The sequence below is a fragment of the Canis lupus genome, chromosome 31 (assembly GCF_048164855.1).
Source record: "Canis lupus baileyi chromosome 31, mCanLup2.hap1, whole genome shotgun sequence".
Lineage (NCBI taxonomy): Eukaryota > Metazoa > Chordata > Mammalia > Carnivora > Canidae > Canis > Canis lupus.
In genome coordinates this window covers 27,725,442-27,748,590 of record NC_132868.1, presented here as the reverse complement: position 1 = coordinate 27,748,590, position 23,149 = coordinate 27,725,442, and the positions used below count along the sequence as shown (strand labels likewise).

The 23,149-nt window shown below is 43.3% G+C and overlaps 2 protein-coding genes across 8 annotated transcripts in view; one reads left to right on the top strand and one right to left on the bottom strand.

Moving 5' to 3' along the window:
- LOC140622225 (NACHT, LRR and PYD domains-containing protein 1b allele 3-like) overlaps nucleotides 1–8,717 on the top strand; it is a 34,562-nt gene extending 25,845 nt beyond the window's left edge. For all 6 annotated transcript variants that reach the window (XM_072807897.1, XM_072807895.1, XM_072807894.1 and 3 more), the window contains 4 exons: nucleotides 1,347–1,400; nucleotides 1,668–1,748; nucleotides 4,783–5,052; nucleotides 7,233–8,717. In XM_072807897.1, coding sequence (XP_072663998.1) covers nucleotides 1,347–1,400; nucleotides 1,668–1,748; nucleotides 4,783–5,052; nucleotides 7,233–7,252 — 425 coding nt within the window. In that variant the 3' untranslated portion in view covers nucleotides 7,253–8,717. The remainder of the gene's footprint in view (nucleotides 1–1,346; nucleotides 1,401–1,667; nucleotides 1,749–4,782; nucleotides 5,053–7,232) is intronic.
- Nucleotides 8,718–14,782: 6,065 nt separating this feature from the next.
- IL12A (interleukin 12A) lies at nucleotides 14,783–22,676 on the bottom strand. Of its 2 annotated transcripts, XM_072807891.1 has the most exons (7): nucleotides 22,509–22,676; nucleotides 21,314–21,468; nucleotides 17,936–18,049; nucleotides 17,353–17,394; nucleotides 17,236–17,277; nucleotides 16,996–17,139; nucleotides 14,783–15,461 (listed from the first exon to the last, which is right to left on the bottom strand). In XM_072807891.1, the coding sequence occupies exons 1-7, from the start codon at nucleotides 22,522–22,524 to the stop codon at nucleotides 15,306–15,308; spliced, it is 669 nt and encodes a 222-aa protein (XP_072663992.1). In that variant the 5' UTR covers nucleotides 22,525–22,676; the 3' UTR covers nucleotides 14,783–15,305. The 2 variants fall into 2 exon arrangements, with proteins under 2 accessions (XP_072663992.1, XP_072663991.1); XM_072807890.1 differs by lacking the exon at nucleotides 22,509–22,676 and having other exon boundaries at nucleotides 15,173–15,461; nucleotides 21,314–21,660.
- Between the last annotated feature and the right edge of the window lie 473 nt (nucleotides 22,677–23,149).

The following is a 23,149-nucleotide window of genomic DNA, read 5'->3' as shown; positions in this document are numbered from 1 at the left end:
TCTGTCGTGTCTTTATACTTTATTTTATTTTTTTTTAAATTTATGATAGTCACACAGAGAAAGAGAGAGAGGCAGAGACACAGGCAGAGGGAGAAACAGGCTCCATGCACCGGGAGCCCGACGTGGGATTCGATCCTGGGTCTCCAGGATCGCGCCCTGGGCCAAAGGCAGGCACCAAACCGCTGCGCCACCCAGGGATCCCATGTCTTTATACTTTAGCTGTGAAACCCGATTTACGCATTTTGGAATTCTCACTCAGTCTTTGCTTAAGTATGAGCCTTTTCAGTAGATGGGATTGATTCATATTCTCAGTATTATACTCTTGAGTTACAGGCCCTTTTATCTGAGCTAAAATTTATTTACCTGTAAATAGTTGGGACTGTGTGTCAGTGATTGTGTTGTTTTTCTTGGTATTCATTCTTTGTTCAAGTAAATGAACGTGAAAAATGTTACTTTTTGGTCAGATGATGCCAATGTAATAGAGGTATGTAACCTGTAGCGATCTGAATAACATATTATCTGGACTAAGTTGCTTGGTCATTTTATTTTATTTTATTTTATTTTATTTATTTATTTATTTATTTATTTATTTATTTATTTATTTATTTATTTATTTATTTATTTATTTTTGCTTGGTCATTTTAAAGACCACTTTATAAGACCTCTTATGTTTGGTTTTTAAAAACATATTTAATAATACCCTGCCTTAAAAGATGTTTCTGGTCTCCATTGTTTTGAGGAGGAGAGGGGCTAAACTAATGGTTAATTGAGATTGCTTATTACTATGAAGTCATCTTCACTATAGGGACCTATAGAAGGCCTGCGTGAGGCATAGACACCTCACAGAACAGGGATTGCATTTCAGACCGGGAAGGTGGTGTAGAATCGCAATGATGCGTTCAGAAAGAACTCCTCAAGTACAGTATTCCCAAAGTACAGAATGACAATATATGAGATCGTTTTAGATAGAGTATACATAAATACATTCAAAAGAAAACAATGTTTATCTTTCTGACTTCCTTATCCATAGAGCAAGTGAGACCAGTGTTCTCTTTACAGTGGTTAGAGTTATAAAGAAATACTGAATAATAACATTTCACCTGGCATATGGGTTTGGCAAGAATCGGGATAGTTGTATGCAGATGACTTGAGTTTGGGAAACACTTGACTTGTAGGACCTGCGATCTCAAAAATAGGTGCATTGGCGTACATACCAAGTTAAAACCCCAAATTCATATTTGAACTTCAGAGAGATTTCCAAGACTGTAGAGCTTCATATACTTTCATAAATTGATTTAAATCAAATTTTGTACTATTTCCAATTGATGCTTATTACACTTTAACAGGTGACTGGGTTCAGCATGATCAGAATCAAAACATTTCGAAAAGCAGCACAAGTGGTAAGTGCTGGATAACTGGACATTGAACGAGTTTTAATCTATTCTTTTATTCCTTCTATCTGCTAGAATTTTTCTTTTGCTGGGCAAATGTATCATTAAAGATCTGCTAAGTGTTCTGTAATTCTCTTAATCATCCAGAAAACCTTTGAATTCATTTTCAATTTCTTTGTACCCGAATGATGTTTACTTTAAAAATCCTCATTAAAGGTAGGTGGAAAATAAGAAATAGAAGGGTAAGCCAATTTGTTGATATTTTTGTTTTTAAAGGTAACAGGCGGCGAAAAATGACCAGCAGCTTACCTGATGAGGACGTTTATGACAAGAGAATGAAGCAGGTTGACACTTCAGGTGTGTAAAAGTGTCATCAGTGGCTTTACATTATTTTCCCTGGTTTCCCCTTTGATTGTCATCCAAGCCCATGCTGTTGGGTCAGACTTCCGGAGCTGCATCCCAGGTGTGCCTGCCCTCCTGGGTACCTTCTCCCTGTGTGCCAGCTCCTCAGGCCCCGGATGAGGGTCCTCCTTGGTCGGCCTCACCCTTTTCCCAGCTAGAGCCCCCACTCCACCTCTTCACTCAGTCTAAATAGAATGAGGCACCAGGGTGAGCTCCCATTAAGTATGTAAGGGTAGGGGCCATGAACCATCCATCTTTACGTTTCCTGTAGCAATGAGTGTGGAGCTTTTTAGGTCAGTGATGACATAAAATGATGTCAATGATGACAGCTTTAATGAATGTCAGTTGAATGAATGAAATAGTAAATGTCTATGTATGCATTCATTGGCTTCACGGTTACCAGCTGCATCTGGGGTAAAGAGCCTCCAGCTCAATTATTGGAGGCAGGTCTCAGTTTCTTCCAATTAAATGGCAGAGACCAAGGCTTGATAGTTGTGAAAATACAAGAAGAGATTTAAAATGCTTCACAGCAGTACTCCAAGGAACCAGAAGATGGAGTCTCTAGCTCAAAATCCCAGTCTAACCAGAATTTACAAACCTAAGTTTAAAAACAGACTCAAATTATATGAGAGTCGAGGCCTTAAGACTTCAGGGGCCTCAACTTCCTATAAACTGCTTCATCAAAATACCTTTTCTTTTCCTATTATTATAAGGTACGAATCTCTGAAAGCGGATAAACTCTTTATAAAGGGAAGCAAGATACTCTTCTACTTTCTAGAACAGGAGACTGTGAGGATGACGTGGATGATTTTACTGTACATCACTATAGAAATGGTTATTGTTATTTTTTGTTAAGTAAACATCGAAATAAGTGAGGCTCTAGAATTATTTTAAAAACCAAACTAAATTGGAATACGTTTTTTCTAGTTTTATTGAGACATAATTGACAAATAAAATTGTGTGTATTTACAGCGTACAGTGTGATGATTTGATATACATATGCATTGTAAAATATTTACCAATCAAGTTAATTAACATATCCATCATCTCACTTTTTTTTTTTTTTTGGTGGTGACAGTACAGAGGATGTACTCTCAGCAAATTTCAAGTATATAATACAGTATTGTTAACTCTAGTCATCGTGCTATTCATTAGATCCTCAGACCTTATTCATCTAATAACTGGGACACACTTTTATATTACAGTGATACATAGGAAAAGTTTTTGTTGTCACATGCAGTTACTTTTGGCTATTTAAAATGAGCTCCAATATCAAGTAGCTAGAAATAGGATTAAAATTATTAAATGCTACCTAGAAAGATTAAGGCTTTCCAGCCTTTTTTTGGAGTTGACAGTATGGTATCTAAATAAATTAATAAGGGATCCCTGGGTGGCGCAGCGGTTTGGCGCCTGCCTTTGGCCCAGGGCGCCATCCTGGAGACCCAGGATTGAATCCCACGTCAGGCTCCCGGTGCATGGAGCCTGCTTCTCCCTCTGCCTGTGTCTCTGCCTCTCTCTCTATCTCTCTGTGTGACTATCATAAATAAATAAAAAATTAAAAAAATAAATAAATAAATTAATAAGGATTTACTGTTGTTTAGGTATTTCTACAACATTCTTTGAGATACTGAGTCACCATGGTCCTGGTGGTTTTGGACTCACTCCATCAGTGTGATGCTTTTTAAATATGCTCACCTCTCAGGCTCAGTAGACTCACCTGGAGATCGTGTTAAAGTTTAGGTTCAGAATCAGAAACAGTAGATTTGAGGATGGTCCTGAGAACTTGTATTTTCCCTAGGTTCCCTGTGCAGATTTCATTGCAGCAGCAGTTGGGAGAGCTAGGAGCATGCACCACGTCTCGAGGAGCCACTAGAGGGCGCAGGCCATTGCTTAGACCCATTCTTCAATCTAGAAGGTTAGGGATCTGTGAGGTGGGGAAGGGTCCCAGGACAAAGGTTAGATTCATAGTAGTAAATTGTCAGTTATAGATGAGCCAGAGGCATCGTGGTCCTGGAGGGAAGGGCAGAAAGTACTCCACCTCTCACTCCCTTCTAATTTCACCTCTATTATCTGTAGTGCCTTTATGATCCTTCACTGAATCTAGAGGACCCCTGAGTTTTGCCACACTGTTGCACAACCAACTAAAAAACATGAAAAGAGGGGCACCTTGGTGGCTCAGCGATTGAGCATCTGCCTTTGGCTCAGGGCATGATCCCAGGATCCTGGGATTGAGTCCTGCATCAGGCTCCCTGCAGGGAGCCTGCTTCTCCCTCTGCCTATGTCTCTGCCTCCCTCCTTGTGTCTCTCACGAACAAATAAAAAAAAATCTTAAAAAAAAAAACATGAAAAGAGAAAATCTAGCTTAGCGATAGGGCTAATATTTTTCATGGAGCTGAAGGTTTAACAGTGGCAAATACATGTTCCTCCAAGATTATGATGCTGTTTCTTAAGAGATCAACAGATATTACAGATACCACCTCATGACTTTTCTGTGGGTGCCGTTTTTCCCCTAATGCCAGGAGATGGCATAATGGAGATTGCAAGTCAGATGTCTTGCTGCCCGCTTTAGTGGCCCTTAAGGTAGCATCTCTATGTGGCACTAACATTCAAATAAAGACACAGAGCTGGGCAAGGGTGTAGCTATATTTTTATTTTTGAGCCATATAAATTATTTTCGGTGTCTGATTTTTTTTTATTCCAACCCAGTTTGTGCCACTTTGTAAAAGTCTCACTCCCTGAATTACTGAATTACCATTGTGAACATTATTCCCTGGTTTAATGTCATTACACGAAATAGTTTCCCTCAGTCCTTATAATAGTTTGGAAAGCAGGGGGTTTTTGACACTCAAATGTATTTTAAAGGCAGCTTATGTTACAAATCATGATGTCCTCCTTTATATAAGGTGAATACATTTTCATTATAATTTGTTATAAGTGATTGAAGTGTTGAGAAGAACTTCTCAGCAGAAGACTTCTGTTTTGCTTTTAGATGGAGCGAAGACCAGGACCCTGTTAACAGACACACAGTTGATTACCCTTGCTGCGAAGCTGGGGAAGGAGTGGATAAAAATTGCGATTGCCAACCTGGAGTTGGAGATTAGCGATATTGATGCTATCCGGGAGAAGAAAGAAGATGTTACGATCTGTAACTTTAGGATGCTGAAGAAGTGGCAAGAAAAGGAGCAGAGTAATGCCACGGCCGAGAATTTATACAACTGCCTGAAAAACATTTCTGTTGAAGTCCAAGATGTGCTCAAAGGTGAGCTGGAAATTATCTTAGTTGTTTACTTGGAATCAAGCTGTGTCTTTGCACGTAGCAAGTTTCTACCATAGAATGTGCTGCTTGCTTATTCGTGAGCTTGGGTTCAGAGAATTACAGAAGTGTGTAGGGTAAGCATGTGGACTGCCATAATCTAAGTAAAGATGATTTGTGCGTTGGGTCAGAAGAACGGTTCAAATCCCGTCTCAAATGCTGGCTGGCTTTGTGACTAAGCAAATTCTCAACCTAACTTTAAGACTCTCTGTTCCTATCTGGCAAATGGGTGCAAAAACCCTTCTGTCCTGGGTTTATTGTGGGAATGAAAAAAAGATCACGCATGGACAGCTCCAGGTATTTAGCTCCCTAAGGGGTGGCCAAGAATGTTTCATTGTGGTTCTTGAGACCTTCAGCCTTCTAAGGCCTGGTGGCCTGGAGCGGTGCTGGGGGAGGCCACTGGGTGGCACCAGTGAACCTCGAGTAGCAGAGAAGAGAAGTGGAAAAGCAGAGCCCAGAGGAGGGCTAAAGTTTCTAATCCTAATCCAGAAAACTCTACAGCTCCTTCCTTTGTCTTAAACACTTCTTTTTTTTTTTTTTTTTTTTAATTTTTTAAATTTATTTATGATAGTCACACAGAGAGAGAGAGGCAGAGACACAGGCAGAGAGAGAAGCAGGCTCCATGCACCGGGAGCCCGACGTGGGACCCAATCCCGGGTCTCCAGGATCGCGCCCTGGGCCAAAGGCAGGCGCTAAACCGCTGCACCACCCAGGGATCCCTTAAACACTTCTTTTTTGTGTGTGCGGCTTGATTTGGCACACTGGTCAAACCAGTTCAAGACTTCATAATGTATTGTTACCATAGTTGACAAATGTAGCGTCACTTCCCCAAGGCTGCAGGGAGAGGGTTTTATTGGAATTCTGTTTCAACTTTTTATTCCAAAAAGAATGTAAAAAAATGTAAATGCCCCATAAGTTTGTTTGAAGAGTAAAATCATTCTGTGATCTGTCAGGATGCTTTGAGATACTGTGGGCATATTTCCCCCATAGATTTTGGATGCAGAAACCTTAAGCAAATAGGATTATCTAGTTTCAGTGCCAAATTTTTCATTCACGCTCCTGGATATGTTGAAATTTTGTAAATCACTGAGGCCCACGTGTGGAAATCTGCTTATTTGCATATAGGCGCCTCTGCCTGTTGTCAGCTATGGCCTCTGTGCTGTCATAATCACAGCCTCTTCCATCAGAGTAAGCCTTGAAAAGTCTCTCTCACAAACTACAGTGGGCTATTGTTTTGTTTTTTTGTTTGTGTCTGCTCCTGATCTCAGGAGACGCTTGACTTGTTGCTACATTATTATTATTATTATTATTATTATTATTATTATTATTATTATTTTAAGATTTTATTTATTTACTCATAGAGACAGAGAGAGAGAGGCAGAGACACAGGCAGAGGGAGAAGCAGGCTCCATGCAGAGAGCCTGATGTGGGACTCGATCCAGGGTCTCCAGGATCACGCCCTGGGCTGCAGGCCGCGCTAAACCGCTGCGCCACCGGGGCTACCCCGTTGCTACATTAGAACCATAAATGGGTCTGTGAGATCTTTTTGGCGCTGAAAGAGATAATAAAAACCAGCGTATTAGTCCAATTCCCTCATTAAACAGGAAAACAAAACTCTTCTGAGTTAAAAACAAACAAGCAAAAAAAAAAATCAAAATTTGCCAATATTCTGTGCCTTTGTGTGGCTGGGATATCCAGTTAGTTGGTGCAATTTTGTATTTCTATCAGGATATTTTAGTATATCTTTTTTTTTTTTTTTTTTTTACTATTTTTTTTTCTTTATTTATTTATGATAGTCACAGAGAGAGAGAAAGAGAGGCAGAGACACAGGTAGAGGGAGAAGCAGGCTCCACGCACCGGGAGCCCGACGTGGGATTCGATCCCGGGTCTCCAGGATCGCGCCCTGGGCCAAAGGCAGGCGCTAAACCGCTGCGCCACCCAGGGATCCCTATTTCAGTATATCTTGTAACCACAGTCTTGAAATTGCAGTGGCTTGTCTTCAGCTCAGGAAAACCCAGCCATTGCAGATCTTTTTTGAAATGGCCAAGTGATTTGCTCTAAAAGCGTGCACCCTCCCCCACCCCAACAGTGAATCCCTGAATTTGTTCGATTCTTTCTTTTGTTAGGTTTCTTACAGGAAAGGTGAAGTTTGGAAGATGAACTGAAAAAGGAAGCCTCAGGAGCTTTCATCTGCAAGAGACCACTTCATCTGGTAATTGGGTATGGACTTGATGAGACCTTGAACTTACAGTCTGGAGGCAACTCCTTTCACACAGGCAGCCACTCTGTAGCTCACATTATTCAGGGGCACAGAAAATGTAAAATACTTGGAAAACTTAAGGAAGGAGAAAAACCTCTATAACATCAAGATCTTTTTTTTTTTTTTAACACCTCCTGCTCACACCATCCTGCCCTGCTTCCCCATTCAACATCTATCCAAAGGTGCTTCCAATGGCTCCACTCAGTCAGGTGAGAAATGCGGTAACATTCCTTTTGGAGTCTGTGAACTATGAAATTCCTATCAAGTTTTCGAAACCTTTTTAGCAATTAAGTGGTAGTATGCTTAAACTTGCACTAATTTAGTTGGGCTTTTTTTCACAGTGACGTTAATAATGAGGAAAGATTCTTGTTCTTTTAGCCTCTTCTCAGACAGACGCACAGGTCTCTGGGTACAATATATCTTCTTAGGTGGGATGGTTTCCATAGTTCACATCACCTTCCCGTCTGGCCAGTGGTTTGTCAAACTGGAGAACCAGTCATGTTACCTGGTCCTAGAGTGATGAGAAAGGAATGTAATCCTGTCCCTATCACATGTTGGGGTGCACACTCAGAAGCGATCTTATCTCACATGGCGAAGTTCAACCGGATGGATGGTTGGGGAGTCCTTGCAGATTTCATCAACCTTCCAAAATCACAAAGGCAAGCACTACATTTCTTGACTTTCACCCTGGGATCATTTACTTTCTGGGGGGAAAAGAATGCCACTCAGAAATAGCCATAGCAGGACCAAGGGAAGATTGTCTTGTCTTCTTGAAGAAGACCTGCCCCAGGGAATAATGAGCCACATTGGCTCTTGTTAATTGGTGAAAAAAATTTTTTTTTTTGTATGTATAGATATTGTCGCTCTCCCAGAATCATGTGTGTGGTGATTAACATTTTGGATATGTTTTGTTAACTTATTCGAAGAAACTATAAATTACCATTAGTCTTCTGTAATAATTAGCTGGAGAATAAGATAAATCTCAATGAATTAATCAAAGAAGTACACTTTAACTATTGTTTTGCCTGTGAAGAACAAATTTACTTTATAAGGAAGAACTTATTTTTAATTGTCAGGGATCCTGTGGAATTCAAATCAGTGTCACTTTATGAGTTTGTTTTTTTTTAATTGTACTATATTTTAGGAAACACAAGGGGTTTTAACATTCAGGAATGTAAAATACTTTATTAAAGGACTTGAATTTTTAAATGTTTATTATTTTTTATAAGTTGTTTTCTGAAGAAAAGCATGATCTCAGAGGTGCTTTGGATGTAAGCTGGTTTCCTAACATTTTCAACCTTTTTCATACTATAGATGAAGGGAAGCAAAATAAATCTGCATTTGTATAGTACTAATGTGTCTGCTTTGTATTATTATTTACTTACAAATTATTTTTGAAAGCATCATATTTCTTAATCGCTGTTGTCTTGGCTGTTTGGGCATTAGTTGGTTTTGTAGCCAGTTCTCCAGTTCTTGGACTGGGGCAGTATAAAGCAGGGGGAGCTGGTTCACCCAGGAGTTTGCAGAGACTCAGACGAACCTGCACGTCCCCTTAACTGTCCTCACTCCAGGAATGATGGCATATGTGACTATACCCCTTCCGCCTTCTTATTGGAAGGTGTGTTTTTATTTAAAACCAGGTGGATTCATAGTAGGTCCTCACCTGGGCATCTCCTAATGGGATTTTTCTGTGTGTCGGGGACTCATTTTGTAATTTTATTGAATTGCTTTAGGGAAAAATTTTCCTCCCCTTCTTTGTCATGTGGAAGCACATTTTCATTCCCATTTTCTTTCTTTTCTCTTTATTTCTTCCCTTTCTTTTCTTTCCTTCCTTCCTTCCTTTCGACACAGAGAGAGGCAGAGGGAGAAGCAGGTCCTCCATGGGGGGCCTGATGCAGGACTCAATCCCACGACCTTGTGATCACGACCTGAGGCAAAGGCAGATGCTCAACCACTGAGCCACTCAGGCATCCCATTCCCATTTTCTGAAGAGGCCATTGTAGTTGCTGATTTTTAAAGGGGTTCTCATGAGGGTGGTGGTTTTCAGCTGTAGGCCCAGCCCCATTGCTCACTGCTGGAAGTTCATGGGGCAAAGCAGTATGCTGCTTGCCGAAGGGTGTGATCCCAACTGGGTAACTGCTGAGATTGTGTCTTTTCCTGCCCACATCCTGTGGTTTGAATACTTTTGATAACGGCTCTTGAACTGAGGTCCTGGGGTTGAATTCTGAGCTCAGAGTTCTGAGGTTTTTTCTGCTTCATTATGGGGACCTCCAGCTCTGCCCTGAAGCCCCCCAGTGGGTTTAGATCCAGTCTGTTCCAGTCACAATGTAGATTCCTGGTTAGACAAGACATCCTGAAGTTAGTCAGCCATCTTTATTCTCTGGAAGTCCATTCTTGCTGTTGGCTGTAACCTCTGGCTTGAGTTTCATTTTTATTTTTTATTTTATTTTAAAAAGATTTTATTCATGAGAGAGACACACAGAGAGGCAGAGACATAGGCAGAGGGAGAAGCAGGTTTCCTGTGGGAAGCCTGATGTGGGACTCGATTCCAGGACCCTGGGATCAGGACCTGAGCCAAAGGCAGATGCTCAACCACTGAGCCCCCAAGGTGCCCTGAGTTTCATTTTTAGAAGAGGGTATGCTCTGTGCATTTACAGTAGTGTTTTATCTTCAAGCAAGTTGGGAAGTCTAAGAGATGGTTTTGTTACTTATAAAAACTTAACTGCAGGAGGGACTTGGATAGTTAAGTGAGTTTTTAATTTCTCCTTAGCTGTAAAAGCCATTTGTGAAATGTTATCTGTAACCTGCATGGGTAAAGTGTTCAGGAGTGAAGCTTCTCTTGTGGGGGGTTACTGAGGGCTATGAGGAGGGGGCGGTGTCAAGGAGCTTGGCTGGATCTGCGAACCATTCCTGTCAGGGCCAGTTTGGGAACCAGCCAATGAGATGATTGCCTGGTCCTCTTGAAACTACCAATGAGGGGTTTGTGTATAAGACGTGTGCAAGGGGAAGTGGACCACTCTTTGTTCACCAGTGTGATGATGCCAAACTTTAGGTATGTGGATTACGTAAATCAACATGCTTATGAATTTTGGATTTTTTCCCCCAGTATAAGAATATAAAATTGTTTTGAATCAAGCATGCATGTGCATTCTTTATAAGTTTAAGCGTTTTTTTTTTTTTTTTTTTGGTAATGGGGAATACTTTGATTTTTTTTTAAGATTTTATTTATTATTTATTCATGAGAGAGAGACAGAGAGAGAGAGAGAGAGAGGCAGAGACACAGGCAGAGGGAGAAACAGGCTCCATGCAGGGAGCCCGACATGGGACTCAATCCCTGGTCTCCAGGATCAGGCCCTGGGCCGAAGGCAGTGCTAAACCGCCGAGCTACCTGGGCTGCCCGAATACTTTGATTTTTGAAGACTAAAACTTTCTTCTTTATTCCTAGATTAGAAAAAGAAATGAGAGACATATGAGAGCCCATCAAGATTTGCCATCTCTCACTTTCCACCACATTTAAGTGCCAGGGCCTGAGAACACATAGACATGAGTAACATGGCATTTCCTGTACTTGAGGTTTTCATGGTGTCTTGAGGGGAAGAGATGTATAAATAACCATGATGATGTTTATATGGTCGTGATGGAAATGTCCTTTGACTTAGGCCCTTATTACCAGAAGTGAAAGCCTGGAGTGGCTTCATAGGCTGGAACAGGTGGCCAGGGGTCAAATCATGGTGCGTCACTTACTTGTCATGCTAGCTTACATGGCTTCTTACCTGAGTTTCCTTATCTATCAAAAGGGGAAGGTGATAGTTTCTCCCCATAGAATTATTGGGAGGATTTTCTGCCTTTGTGGTAAACACTTAGGAACATGACAAGCATTTAGTTAGCACCTATAAGCATTAGTTAATACTCCTTCTAAAAAAGGTCACATGAATATACTGTCTCTGATGTTAAGTTGATGTCATAAAATCACATCCACAGCTTTAAAAGATTTTATTTTTTTAGAGAGAACAAGAGGAGGGTGGGAGAGAGAGAATCCTAAGCAGACTCTGTATGGAGCACAGAACCCGATGTGAGGTTCTATCTCATGACCCTGAGATCACGACCTGAGCCAGAATCAATAGTCAGACAATCGACTAAGCCACCCAGGTGCCCCTTCATTTCTTTTTTTTTTTTTTTAAGTAAGCTCTGTGCCCAGTGTGGGGCTTGAACTCACCATCCTGAGATCAAGAGTCACATGCTCTCCCGACTGAGCCAGCCAGGTGCCCTTCACATTTATATTTTTAATATCATAATCAAAGATACATAAGTACAACTGTTTTTGACCTGTTCTCACCAAATACATTTCAACCAAAAAATTGATACAATTCAATTTTTGAAAACTGGCTTGGTTTTTTCTTACTTAAAATAGATTTCTCCATCAGCTCAGACTGTTACAACAAAATACTACAGACTAGGTGGCTTAAACAAACATTCATTCATTTATCAGGGTCCCGGAGGCTGGGAATTCTGAGGTCAGGGTGCCAGCAGATTTGGTGTCTGGTGAGGGCTCTCATCCTGGTTTGTAGTCAGCTACCTGTCCCTGTGTCCGCCCCAAGGGGTTGGGGTTTTCTCCCAATCTCTTCTTACAAGAGCATTAATTCTATCATCAGGGCAACATGCTTATGACCTAACTCACCTCCTAATGCCTCACCTCTAAGTATCATTGCTTTGGGGATCAGGGCTTCAATATAGGAGTTTTAAGGGGGCACAAACATTCAGTCTGTGGCAGTATTGTAAGGCACTTTGCCTTAACCTAGGAAGCCAGATCATGCTAGCTAGAACCAGGTGTTTAGTCTTGAAACAAGGATAGCACCTGAATGGTTGGGGGTGATGCAGCCAAGGGGACTCACCAGTCTCTGTTGATGCTGGCCCCAGACAAAGCTAGTTTTTCTTCTCTTTCTGTTCCCATGTTTCCTATCCTCATTAGGATGTCTGAGGGACTTTTGCATCTGTTGAGTTGACCAATTCCTACCTGTGGATGTCTGGCCAGACCGCTCCCCAGAACTGTTTGCTTTTCCTAAAGCTCTGGGTCCTTGATGGGGCAGCTGTCAGCTGTTTATTTTCATGTTAATTTTCTGATTCAGTCATTCTCAGGTGAGAGAAACACTTTCACTGCTTATTTCCTTTTAAAAATGATTTGTTAATCAGGAACACCTGAGTGGCTCAGCGGTTGAGCGTCTGCCTTTGGCTCAGGGCATGATTCTGGGATCCTGGATGAGTCCTGCAGGCATCAGACTCCCTTTGGGGAGCCTGCTTCTCCCTCTGCCTATGTTTCTGCTTCTCTCTCTATCTCTCATGAATAAATAAATAAATCTTTAAAAAAATAAAAATAAAAACATGATTTGTTAATCAAATGAATCTCTAACAGGCTAAGACTGGGGAATACTTTTAGTAGGGGAGGACCTCGGTCTTATTAAGTTACTTTGCTCCCCATCCTTCGTTCATGAAGGCAGGCGCTTGCACCAGATGCCTGGTGCAGACCTGTGACGTGCTGAGGGCTGTGCAGGGCCAGGGCATCGTTGAGATCTTTAAACAATCTTAACACTTTAAAAAACTTGACGTTGAGCATTGATTAGATGCCAGCCCTGTACTGTGTCATTGAATCCTCACAATAGCACTGAGATAGGGGCTACAGTTTTCTGATTTTCACAGATAAGAAAGTAGTAGCAAAGGAGGGTTTAACCAATTTGGCTCAGTCACCAAGCCCAAAGACTAATAATAATTTTCCGATACTGTTCACATTTATGCTGTACGTATTATCTGCACAAGCTGTTGCATTAAAGCCTCACTCTGATCCTTTGAGGTAGGTTCAAGCATCGTCTTATTAGAAGCATCACTTATTAGAAGAGTTAGAAGAGGAGAGGTTAAAACAACTTGGTCATGTTATAAAACTTGTAAATTGTAGGCCCAGGATCAAAAGAAAAAAGAAAAACCACCCATGTAATAATGGAATTAGTTATGAAGAGGTTTCTTGGGCCAGTCATGTTTTTGAAGCATAGGTCATGGTAATTTCTAGAACCAAAGTAACATCTGTGTTCCTGTCTACAAACCCTGTCCATAGATGATCTGCTTGTCTCTCCTTGTTTCTGGCACAGACAACTGGCCAGACAACACACGAGTCATCATACCAAGTGAAGGGGGGCAGCAACTCTATGGCCCCAGCCCCATCAAGCCATTGAGCTTTCTCATAATCAAAGCTGCTGGGATGCCTGGGTGGTTCAAGGGGATGCCTGGGTGGCTCAGCAGTTGAGCGTCTGCCTTTGGCTTAGGGCGTGATCCCAGGATCCCAGGATCCCTCGCAGGGAGCCCAATGTGGGATTGAGTCCCACATTGGGCTCCCTGCGAGGAGCCTGCTTCTCCCTCTGCCTATGTCTCTTCCTCTCTCTCTGTGTGTCTCATGAATAAAAAAAAAAAATCTTAAAAAAAAAAAACAAAACCCAAAGCTGCTGAAAGGCCAAACCCAACACTCAATGGCGAGAAACTCCTGTTTGTGGATCACTTGCAGGTCATTCAAGTTTGTGGAGGAATCGCTCAAGGAAAAGGGGACATGTATTGGGATCTAGTTTCTGATGATTTCTATCGAGCTGGGTATCAAGTGGTGAGAATCTGAACAAAGGAATCCGTCGCTCACACAGATGAGGGGACCTGGAGTGGCCATACACCCTAGGGATTCCAGCCAGGCTGTGGTGGGGAGGGGTAACATGAGGAAGGGGGCAGGACATCCTAAGTAGTTCCTCTCTTATGGCCTTTTCAGATGGAGGAATATGATTATCAGAGCACTAAAATTACATGGTAAACTGCCAGGTGAATCTTTTAAAATTCACGTGGTTTAGAGAATTAAAAAGATGGAATTTAATATTGGGTCATTAAAAGCACATCTCTTAAGTCAAAGAGAGGCAATTATCCATGTGGTTCAGACAGAAGTTCTGTATAATTTAAAACAAATGGAGAGTTTTTCTCATTGTAATTTGGAAACAGCTTCCCCTGAGGGCCCAAAGGGTCACAAAAATTAGAATAATTTAACTAGAAGGCCTTTTAATGATGTTTTCCCCAGTCGGAGGATATTATTATGTATTTGTCTAATGCACAGTATGTTACGGAGCTGTGGTTAATGGGGGAAAACATTTTTAGGTATTTTACTCTGGGATGCAGATGTTGAACAAAACATCCTCTCAAAAACCATAACTCACTCGATGGCCTTAGTATTAAAGCATATCTAGTCTGACGAGTCTCCTTTCAAAATAAGAGATTAGAGGAAATAGGACGTGGGTAAGAATATTGGGGCATCCTTTCCCCGGGAAATTTGTTCACATTGGAGTTTTCAGTTTTCCCACAATGTATTTCAACTACATTAGAAAAAAGTATGAGACTTATTCTACTCAATCATTTTATTTTTAGAACATAAGATATCCCAAATCCACTTGATAATAAATACTTTAATAAATATAACATAAATAAATATAAATTAATTCACATGCTTTCATGAACACAAAATTATATAAATAAGTATTTTTAAATAAATTATGCTTGAGTGTTTGTTTCTACAAACAGTTTGGTACAGAAATAGCTTATAAAGTCTTGCTCTTCTATTAAAGGGAAAATAAAAACATGTTCGGTGAGGACATTTTTCCTCTTTAGCAATTTGCTCACGAACACTTAACTTATCCATAGTAAATGTGAAATATACTTGGTCAAAGGCATCGTGTGGATATAACAGTCACATCTTTCAAAATTTGAGTGGCAACTAATGTAAACAAGCATGAGAATTATCGTACTAGCTTAAGTAGGACCAGGTCAAGCCACCCCCTCCCTGGTTCTTAACCCCTATCTTATGAAAAATTCTTTTGGTTCACATTTTTATAAGAATGACTTTAAAGTCGAGAGAGACCTCAGCTTTTTAGGAAGAATTCAGATAACTCATCATTCTATCGATGGTCACCGCACGAATTCTGAAAGCATGAAGAAGTATGCAGAGCTTGATTTTAGTTTTATAAAAATCCGGCTCTTCAAGGGAGGATTTCTGTGGCACAGTCACACTGTTGAAATTCAGGGCCTATGAGGATAAATATTAAGGATGACATATATGGTATTCCAAAATTAAAACATTTATCTGTAAAAATGGGTGAAGCCAATACATGCCTCAGAGCCTGCAACCCACTCCCTCATTACATCTCCTAAACCCGACCCAAATCCACTCCCAGCCAGATGGCCAGGCAGGACCTGAGAGAAGAAATACTCATTATCCAAGCACATGTATCTTCAGTGAGCTCTGAAAAGACCCTTAAAGCTATTTAGAAAATCATCAGTGGGAGTTGCATTTTAGAAAGGAACAATTCTGTTAAGATGACATCTGCTGCAATATCTAATTAATTTTTATATGTCAGACTAAGAAGCTAAGTCCTTTTTAGAACAGAGAGGTGATGGATTGCTACTGATCAGAACTCCTTGAGTAACAGACCTGTTTGCCCCAGACACTCATGTGTGCCAGGTGAACAAACCTGGCAATGCATCTCTCACTTTTAACCTTTTAATTTGATAACACGATGCAAGATCTTACATTTGCACAATGATCAATACTTCTACTTGTTCCTTGCAAAAAGGCTAAGAGAAAGGTAGGGTAGGTAAGATCATGCCAGTTTTACAAGGGAAAATACAAGTCCCAGAGGAGGTGAATGGTTTGGGCATGGTTTTCTGATTCCTGGTAGAATGGATTCCAAAGCTCAAATCACCCAACTCTTGGGCCTGAAAATGAAATAACTCTCTAGATGGGAAAAACAAAACAAAACAAAACAAAAAGAAACCTCTCTAGATGGGAACATTCTTTGATATTTACATGAAGTTCGTTGCCTTTCAAATGGTAATTTGAAAGAAAGAAAGGGGAATACGTTCTTTTTCAAACAGTGATTCCTGATACCACACTAATTTTTATCCCATGCCCTGGTCACCACAGAATGTACCCTGCCCTTTCTCAAGTGGATATTTCTATGTTTTGTATTAGCATCACATGCTGAAAATTACAGCATCAGAAAATTACAAAGCAAATTCTTGTCTATGGGTGACATTGTGGATGTCCTAGGTGATATGATAGGTCACTCTTATTTCATACACATTTTAGTTCAAAATGGGTCATACCCAGGCATCAGCCCCACTTGTTTTCTCTGACAATATTTGCAGATATGCATGCTGGTCCCTCACTGCACATCCTGGAGCCTTTGGAAGTGAGTGAGAAGATAAGTAGTGAAATCCCTTGGATGGGGGTTTAAATCCTGGCTCAGCCACTTACAAGCCACGGGGATAAGGGGCTAAGTCTAACCTTTGGATATACCCCATGTGGTTGTCGTGGGACCATAAAAGAAAAGGTATGAAAACATCTGCAGAGAGCCTGGTCTGTGCCACATGATCAACAAGTGGGAGTCTGCTTTTCTTACCGTGACCTGCTCACAAATGCCCATTGTCAAGAGGCTCTGCAGAAGATCTAGGGAGGGGATTTCAGGCCTCTCCCAATCTAGGAAGGGGTGATTTTATATCATCATGGACCCTGTCTCAGCATCAAGAAGGCGCTCTTACTGGTAGTACAAAGGTCTTACCTGTAACAGCTCATCGATAGCTGTCAGCATGTTTTGATCCAGAAAGATCTGCCTCTTGGGATCCATTAAAAGCTTTGCGTTCATGGCCTTGAATTCCATCTGGTACATCTTCAAGTCCTCATAGATGCTGCTAAGGCACAGGACCTAAGTGATATGACAAAAGAGGGAAGAAACAATTGAGATGGCTAAAAATGTTTCCCCCGCATTGCATTTGAGGAAAGAAAGAGTTTTGTGTCTTACCGTCATAAAAGAGGCCTTTCCAGAGGCCAGGCAACTCCCGTTCTAGAAGAAAAAATAATGAGACATCAATGATATGAATTCATCATATGGGCTGAAACTTTTAATTTTCTGACTTACAGTTATCAAAGAGATCTCTCTGGAAGCCAGGCAACTCTCATTCTAGAGACAAAAAAAAAAAAAATCACATCAACGGTATCAATTCTTAACATACACTTTTCCTGACTTTTCCCAAAGGTATCTTTTTTTTTTTATTATGGTTAAAAAAAAGCACATACCATAAAATTTATCATTTTAACTACTCTTAAGTATACAGTTAATAGTATTAAGCACATCCACATTGTTGTAAAAGACATTTTTTCTTTTTTTTTTTATTTATGATAGTCACAGAGAGAGAGAGAGAGAGAGAGAGAGACAGGCAGAGGGAGAAGCAGGCTCCATGCACCGGGACCCCGACGTGGGACTCGATCCCGGGTCTCCAGGATCGCGCCCTGGGCCAAAGGCAGGTGCCAAACCACTGTGCCACCCAGGGATCCCCACATATTTGTTTTATATATATTTTTTAAAATCTAACTTCTGAAGTGGGACCTGTTAAAATCTCATGATGATGGAGACCAGAAACATGTACAGTTTTGGAAGAAGATGAGGTTTGGTGCATAGCGCTTAATTGTATTACATGCTCCAGGAAGAAAATCATGTATACCATGGTTAATTCCAGTGGTAAGCAGGCCTCCACTGTGCTGGTTTTATCCTTTGTGATATCTTCATGATCAATCTCTTCGGAAGTGCAGGAATATAATTCTAGAGTTTGTCTGGCCTGTAAAAAACATAAAGAATAACTCAGTTTATAATATTAATAAGGCACCTGGCTTCAGATGAGGCTGGCACTGCAGGGTGCCAGCAAAGAGAGAGCTGGCTGCCCCTGACATCTATCTCTTTGACCCGTAGGAAATTTGAGATCTTCATAAGACAAAAGGAAACAGGTTATTTACATTCTTTCTCCCTCCTTTCCCTTTGCTTAGGACATGTTTCTCTGGGTGATATGTTTTTCCATTATGTAAACACTATAAATCATTTCAACAGGCTATGCTAATCAGCATCTATGCCACGCTGTGACACTTGCTTCTGGTGAAAACAGTTTTTTCCTTTTGCCAAAACACCAGTGTTTTATGAATATCCTTTTAAAGTATAACTTCTAAAGGCAGAACTGTTAAGGTCACAACTTGATGGATATAACAAACATGTAGCCCTAAAGACGAGTGGAGATTTAGTTTGCGGTATACATACACACACAGCCACACACACAGGTATCATCTTCTAAACATGCTGGAAAGCATCGTTGAACATATTTAGGAAATTTCTCTAAAAAGTCAGTAAATTTGACTGAAGATTGAAATCACTTCATGCCATTCATTCATCAAGCCTAAGGTGTGTGAGTAAGTTGTCCCTCTTATGTGTGGCTTCGCTTTCCCTGGTTTCAGTTATGTGACAGCAACTGTGCTCTGGAAGGAGATGATCCTCCTTCCAATGCATAGTCAAAAGGTTAATGGTAGCCTAATGCTATACGTCACAATGCCTGGGTCATTCACTTCATCTCATCACATGGGCATTTTATCATTTCACATCATCACATAAATAAAGAAGGGTGAATACAGTAAGATATTTAGAGAGCACATTCAAACATATTGTTAAAACACAATATAGGCTTCAGTACTGGCTGCAGCTTCAGAAGTCCACTGGGGGTCTCAGAAAGTATCCCCCTTGGATAAGGGGGGACTTACTGTACTAAGGAAGAGGACCATTATCTCCTGCTCCCTTCCCAGATTCCAGGAAAGAGACAGGAAAGTGCCTAAATGACTAGGAGTCATGTCAGCGGGTGAGAAGTACTGAGAGGGGTATGACAGCTCACCAGAGATGGGACATCTGCATTAAGAGGAGGAGAAGCTCGATAGGCAGAGGAGAGAGAAATTCAGGCAGAGGTAACACAAGACCCATAATGAAGGCTTGAGATGCAGAACATGTTTGGAAACAAGTAGTAAAACCTCTGTCTGTGGTAGGCAGCATAATGCCCCATGCCTCCACCCTGCCATCCACTTCCTGATCCCTGGAACGTGAGAATGTGTTCCCCGGCCAAGAGGAATTAGGGTTGCTGATGAAATGAAGGTCATTAATCAGCTGACCTTAAATAGGGAGGTTATCTTGGATTATCTGGGTGGGTCCAATGTAATTGCTGAGTCATTATAAACGGAAGGAGGCAGGAGAGTCAACGTCAGAGCAATGCAGCATGAAGAAGACTGAGTTGACCATTACTGGCTTTGAAGATGGAAGGGGGCCATACACCAAGGAATGTGGGCTGCCCCCAGAAGCTGGAAGAGGCAAGAAAATGGATTCTCCCCTAGAGTCCCCAAAAAGGGACACAACTCTGTTCACACCTGGATTCTAGCCTATTTCAGATTTCTGAACTCCAGAGCTGTAAGATAATAAATTGTTGTTGTTTAAAGCCACTTTCATTGTGGTAATTTGTTACAGCAGCAGCAACAGGAATAGTGTATAGCAGAAACTATACACTATTCCTGGAGGTGTTCACACACACGTGGGCAGCCACTATCCTGAGCAGGTGGTAAGGAGTTAAATTTGGAAATACGGGCCCTCCACTGTAGTTCTTCTGATCTTTTCTAGAGAAGCCAGAAATTTGGATTCTTATATGAAAGGTCTACTTTTTCAATGGCATCAAACCCAAAATCAAAATAAAAGACAATAGGTATAGGCCAAACTCTACAAATCTGTGGGTTGTGAATTGCATGCATTTGCCACCTCTTTTTTCTGTAGGTAGCCAGCTCATTTGTTCTAGCAAATTTGATAAAGGAATGATAGAAAAAAATATCAAATTGCATGCTGCAATCTTTTGACTTTTAGTGCTGTACTTGGGGACCAGAGTTAGCTCCATCAATAAAGCCTCTATTTTTATATTATTTTAAAAAATATGTTATTTATTTATTCTTGAGAGACACAGAGAGAGGCAGAGACACAGGCAGGAGGTGAAGCAGGCTCCCTGTGGGGAGCCTGATGTGGGACTCCATCCCAGGACCCTGGGATCATGCCCTGAGCCAAAGGCAGGTGCTCTAACAGTGAGCCACCCAGGTGCCCCTAAAGCCTCTATTTAAATTGCAGCTCCTAAATTTTATCCATTTTGAAACCTTCTTCAGAAGTCAAAGGACTTTTCTCTGCAGTTTTCACTTGGTGAGCTGCCTTTTTAATTAAGATTGACTAAACTATGAGGAGCAATTGGCAGCACATTGTGCAAGATTAGAAGGTGAAAAGAATTTTTTAAGAAGGCCTTGTGGTATTGAGCTTATTTTAAGATACTCATAAAACAACAAGCTAGAAAATATTCAGGAAAGAATCACTAGAGAATAGGAAGGCAAAAGACAGCTTTTAAAACATCAGTCTTTGCTGTTCCAAAAGAGCTATAGGTACAGAAGCACTTTTAAAAGAAAAAAAAAAAGAATGTTTTTGCATTAAAATATGAAACCAAAAAAAATGAATGAAACTGTAAATAATATTAGACAACAATCTCCCTAGAAAATGAAGGCTTGAGACACACTGTCACAGGCCCCCTGAAATGTGTTGCTCAAAGAATTGCATCAGCACATCAGAAGCTGATGAGCAGTGTGAGGGGCGAGTCTAATTCATCGTTGTAGCCCCTAGAGCACAGAGGCAGCACCTAATAACGGTTTCCTGGATTGATAAGTGTGTCAGAGGAACAGTGTAGGCCTGACACAATTCCATCTCTGTTGGCAGGCTACAGGGAACACTGTAAACATCCACTTTCCTCTGTGTAGACATAGCCACAATGAATGCCATTATAATTTATTACCACTCTTGGTTTCTCTGGAGACACAATTTCATTGAGACTTGCTAGCTAATAGTTGGGCCCACTGTAAAGTTCCCTCTCCCCCTCTTGACAGCTCCTGATTAACGCCCTAAGTTTCTCTGCAATTCTTTCCGGTGACAGGAGGGTTCAGACAAACTCCTTCCCTAGATGGCTGCAAAATGGGAACAAGAATATTGAAAGACTCACCTTCTGAAGCGTGTTGCTGACGGCTCTCAGCAGGTTTTGGGAGTGGTTGAGGCACTGGAATATTCCTGGGCTCGGTGAGGCTGTGGGGAGGCTCCTGGCCCAAGTAAGGTGGTCCAGGTGGCTTAGCAGGACCAGGATGGTCACAAGGAGGAGGCCTGGAAAGGAAGCAAGGAGCAGGCTGAGCTTGTCAGCTTGGTTTGGCCTGCCTCTACCTTCCATCCATTCTGGTCATGTCCACCCGTCCACATCGTAACCGACACCAAGCTCCCTCCACCGTTCCCCATCGTCTTCAACACCTGAGAAATGAATCAGGTTCTTGGAAGGCGGGGCTTTAATGTAGGGCCAGAAGCCAGCTCCCTGAGAGGGCCCCCTACGAGCTCAGACAAGGGTGCTGGATTCAGAGCTCACCCCGAAAAAGCCACTAATTCACCAGCAGGGAAACTGAGGCCAGGAAGTGAAGGGACTAGCCCAGGCTCGTGGCCCCGTGGTTGGGAAACAGTGGGGCCGACAAAGCCTCCCTCTGAAGCTGGCTGGGATGTGCCCTCTTTAGCCGTGGGACTGAGGGACCCAGAGAGAAAGGCGGCCCGTGGGGCCTCAGTTTCAAATCTGCGAAGTGGGCCTGAGGAGAGCCCGCGAGGCGGTCTCCCGACGAGGAGACCATGTCCTACGGCGCAGTCGTCCTGTCTTTCCGCTCCGCACCAGGCGGCGGACTGTGCTCCTCCCCCGGACGACCGCCGCCGAGCCTCCCGCGTCCTGCCCCGGGCGCCGCCGAGCCCCCCGCGTCCTGCCCCGGGCGCCGCCGAGCCCCCCGCGTCCTGCCCCGGGCGCCGCCGAGCCCCCCGCGTCCTGCCCCGGGCGCCGCCGAGCCCCCCGCGTCCTCCCCCGGGCGCCGCCGAGCCTCCGCGTCCTGCCCCGGGCGCCGCCGAGCCCCCCGCGTCCTGCCCCGGGCGCCGCCGAGCCCCCCGCGTCCTGCCCCGGGCGCCGCCGAGCCTCCCGCGTCCTGCCCCGGGCGCCGCCGAGCCCCCCGCGTCCTGCCCCGGGCGCCGCCGAGCCTCCCGCGTCCTGCCCCGGGCGCCGCCGAGCCCCCCGCGTCCTCCCCCGGGCGCCGCCGAGCCTCCCGCGTCCTGCCCCGGGCGCCGCCGAGCCTCCGCGTCCTGCCCCGGGCGCCGCCGAGCCTCCAGCGGGCCGTACTCACCGCGCGGCGGGCACATGCTGGGCGGGCGCTGCGTGGACCCCGGCGGGCGCTGGACGCGGACTGCGGACGCGGCAGGGGAGGGCGGCGGTGGGAGGCCGACCCGGGGGGTCACATTTTTATAATTGGCCCGAGGCGCGCCAGGACTTTCCCGGGACTCCGGTGTCCGGCTTGCTTTCTCTCTCTGTCTCTCTCTACATCAGCTTCTCGGTGACACGTGGAGCTGGGCCCGCGGGGTTTGCGGCGCTTTCGGATTAACTCCGCGGGAGCTCGGCCGCAGCCGTTCCGGGGACGGCCCCGCCGCCTCCAGCTGGCCCGAAGCGAAAGCGAAATTCGCGCAGAGTCGGTGGCGCAGGGTCCCCCGGGCACGCCCGACCCCTTGCGGGCCACCGGGGTCCCCGGGGCTCAGACGCCCCCTTCCGACGGAGCGCCGAGTGTATCCAGGATGGGCCGCGATCCTGACTCCCACCGGGTCCTGAAAGGGCAAGGGCAGCTCGTGCGTCCGTTCAGCAGCCACCCACTCATCACTGCTTCATTCCCATGGTCCGCGGTGTGCCAGGCGGGCATTGCGCTAGGCGAGGGACACCCAGTGGCGAACAGGTCCCGGGGGGCACTCCCACACTAAATCTGACTCCATGTATTTT

Bases quoted from the DNA above. Each gene is read 5' to 3' on its own strand.
- IL12A (XM_072807890.1), bottom strand. From the start codon at position 21,532: ATGGAAGGTAGAGGCAGGCCAAACCAAGCTGACAAGCTCAGCCTGCTC. The intron at 17,395-17,935 runs GTATACATGATT...TTTTGTCTCTAG, and splicing joins TACCACTGGAATTAACCATG to AATGAGAGTTGCCTGGCTTC. The intron at 15,462-16,995 runs GTAAGACCTTTG...TTATCCTCATAG, and splicing joins CTATCGATGAGCTGTTACAG to GCCCTGAATTTCAACAGTGT.